Source organism: Benincasa hispida, unplaced genomic scaffold (assembly GCF_009727055.1).
Source record: "Benincasa hispida cultivar B227 unplaced genomic scaffold, ASM972705v1 Contig508, whole genome shotgun sequence".
In the NCBI taxonomy this organism is placed as follows: Eukaryota; Viridiplantae; Streptophyta; class Magnoliopsida; order Cucurbitales; family Cucurbitaceae; genus Benincasa; species Benincasa hispida.
Genome location: NW_024064889.1, coordinates 389,427 through 392,549, shown reverse-complemented (window position 1 = coordinate 392,549; position 3,123 = coordinate 389,427). Strand labels below are relative to the sequence as shown.

The 3,123-nt window shown below is 34.5% G+C and overlaps 1 protein-coding gene across 1 annotated transcript; it reads left to right on the top strand.

Moving 5' to 3' along the window:
* Positions 1 to 1,700: 1,700 nt before the first annotated feature.
* Positions 1,701 to 2,792, top strand: LOC120069567 (transcription repressor OFP7). Its single transcript, XM_039021357.1, has one exon. The coding sequence runs from the start codon at positions 1,732 to 1,734 to the stop codon at positions 2,656 to 2,658; it is 927 nt and encodes a 308-aa protein (XP_038877285.1). The 5' UTR covers positions 1,701 to 1,731; the 3' UTR covers positions 2,659 to 2,792.
* Positions 2,793 to 3,123: the final 331 nt, after the last annotated feature.

Genomic DNA, 3,123 nt, shown 5'->3' with positions numbered 1-3,123 from the left:
TTTTTGTTTCCTTAATTATCTGAATTTTCAAATGGATTTATTAATTATCCAAATGTATCTCTAGGTATAGCGGTGTTATTATAGGAAGATCTACAAAATCATTCATCCTGGTTGAGATTCCACCAAGAAAGCACAAAACAATTGAGAGTTTTGATATAAGGTTTAAAAAATAGTTAATTTTCTATTCAAATTTTGGTGGTCAATATCGATTGGGAAGGACCAAGAAAAACTATTTCAATAAATTTTCTAAAGGGGTGCAAGTTGTGAAAGATGAAAACTTTTTTAAGTCACTTTTGACAAGTTCTCAAAAACTATATTAAATTATAAATTTTAGGAAAAGTTCAACAAACGAGGAGGGTCAGCCACAGCCGCATCCTTGCCCCAGCAGGTCATTTTAGGCATTGTCCAAAACTCCCCTCTTCCCATGCTTAATTAGACCTTAGGGTGTAGTTTCTGGTTTGAATTTCATCATTTCTTGATCGGATCGTTTGTAAACCCCATAAAGTTGATTATGCTCATTGATCCAAATTCACACATAATAACTGCTATTTATTTAATTTTTGCTAATTCATTCACTAATTTTAACAAAAGATAATGTAAAAATCTTCGTGATTCTACAACTTTCAATAAACTTAAGTGTTTAAAAACACTTGGATGGATTCTATGCTACATCCATCTTTGTGTAACTCACCCAAGTACCTAAATCACAAGTTGTCATGTACCAAACTTTTCTTTTTTATATATATATTTTCTCTTTATAATTGAAGATGGTGCATGAAGATGAGTATAGCTTGGTGTATTTTACACAATTAAATTGGATCACAGCACATATTAATCATTGGATAAAGAGAGAGAGATCTAATGTCAATTTTCTTTGAAATTTTGGACAATACATATATTTGTAAGCTTGGGGCGTAGACACACTTGCTTGAATTTAGGCGATACTGCTACATAAGGGCTTTAAACCATTGTCCAGGAGTCGTTCTCATAGAAAGAAGTTACCATATGACGATGTTTTGAGCAAAACCCTATTCTCCTTGTTCCTATTAATGAAAAAAACTACACCACCTTTCAAAGTTTTAGATTAAGATCATAAAGCTTATCTGAGTTTTAGAACATGCTTCATGGGAATGTATATAGGATATATACAAGTGCTTCAATATAATATATGACCAATTTTTATTTAATGGAAGAGATATAATACGTGATGTTGATGCATCATAAGAATGGATGAGAGACATTGGAGTGTAAACAAGGCAAAAGATTTAGTGAAACCGTGAAAGACTCATAGGGAAAAAAGACAAAATAGAAAGAGGAAAAAAAAATTGAAATGGTCAAAAGGTAAAAAGACACAAATTGCAAGTAAAAGATGATGATTTTGTTTCCTTGGATCCCCACTTTGCATTATTAGAATAGGACTTTTTTTGCAAAATAAATGTCTTTTGATGAAGCTCTATTATCTTATATTATCATTGAATTGGAAAATTAAAATTCCCTACTTCTTTGTAGGAACCCCACCTATTGACCTATTGGTAGCTAACAAGCTTTTTTTTTTTTTTTTTTTCACCCAAATAATTATTTATTTATTTTCTTGATTCCTGTCACAATTTTTCCAGCTAAATTGGAAAATTAAAATTTTAATTTTAAATTAGAGACAAAGCCACTAATGAGTTATGAGTAAACATGTATAAAAAGAGGACAAAGAGACAAAGCCAAAGATGGAGTTAGGAGATGATGATGGCAAAACGATTCAAACTACTTAGAATCCCTTCCTTCCACTGTTGTCGTTCCAACGACATCTCCGTCGTCCCCACTGACCCACCATCGTCGTTGCCGCCGCCAAAACCTCACCGCTCCTCCTTGAGGCGCCACGTGTCTTCGGCCTTCAAAACCGCCACCTGCGGCTGTAGATCATCCTCCACCAACTCTGACGACGACCAAATTTCTAAATCATCTCCAACTTTCCCAACACACGTGCCGCCCACGCCCCTCCTTGATCCATACGACGACGTTTTTGCTTTGCCGAAGCGACGGCGACGGCGTAGGAAAAAGAAATTCAAATCCACCACACTCGCACAACTCCGAATTAGCACTTCGTCGGCGGAGAGTGGTTTATTCAGTAGCGAATCGTTCGATGAAAACGACCAATTAGAAGAAACTGAAACTCTAATTTCTTCATCCAAAACAATGTCCTCTACCGATGATGACAATGATTCTTCCTCCCAATTCAATCCTCAATTGGAAACCATACGGGAGAAGCCGTACAAAACCAAGAACAAAAACAATTTGAGAACAAACAAGGAGAAAGAGAAACGACATCGTAGTAGTAATCGACGACAGAAACAAAACAGGACGATCATCAAGACATCACCATCACCGGAAATTGAGTCACCGGCAAGACTTTCGGTGTTCCAGAGGCTAATACCGTGCACGGTGGAGGGGAAGATTAGAGAGAGCTTCGCAGTAGTAAAGAAATCTGCTGACCCGTTTGAGGATTTCAAGAGATCGATGATGGAGATGATAATGGAGAAAGAGATGTTCGACGAGAAGGATTTGGAGCAACTTCTTCATTGTTTGTTGTCGTTGAATGACAGGGAACACCATGGGATTATCGTTGAAGCTTTCTCTGAGATTTGGCAGTCTTTGTTCTGTAATTGATTGTTAAGTCGTACAAGCTTCTTATCATTCTCTGTTTTCTTCAGTATAAAAACAGAATTAATCCTTCTTCTTCTCACCGTCTCTCCTCCTAAAGTAATCATAATATTTTCAACCGGTATAACTTCAAATTGCTATAATTTTCTTTACATTTTGTTTATAGAAAGTATTTACCATCAAATTTAGCACATATTATTCCATCTATATTTTGTATCACAGGAAAAATTTTAAAAAATATATTTGAAAAAAAAAAAACAAAAGAAGAGTTTGTTCCGAATGTGGCGTGCAGAAAGATGAGTACAATTCAAGATATGTCCGATGGTTAATTTCTTTCACATTTGATGTCTATTTTATAGTTTTAGTTTTTAAAATGAAGTTTTTTATCTTACCATTTCTTAAGAACATTAATTTTAATTCAAATTTAAAAATCAATAATAACTTTTTTAAACTATTTTTTTTTTTTTTAAA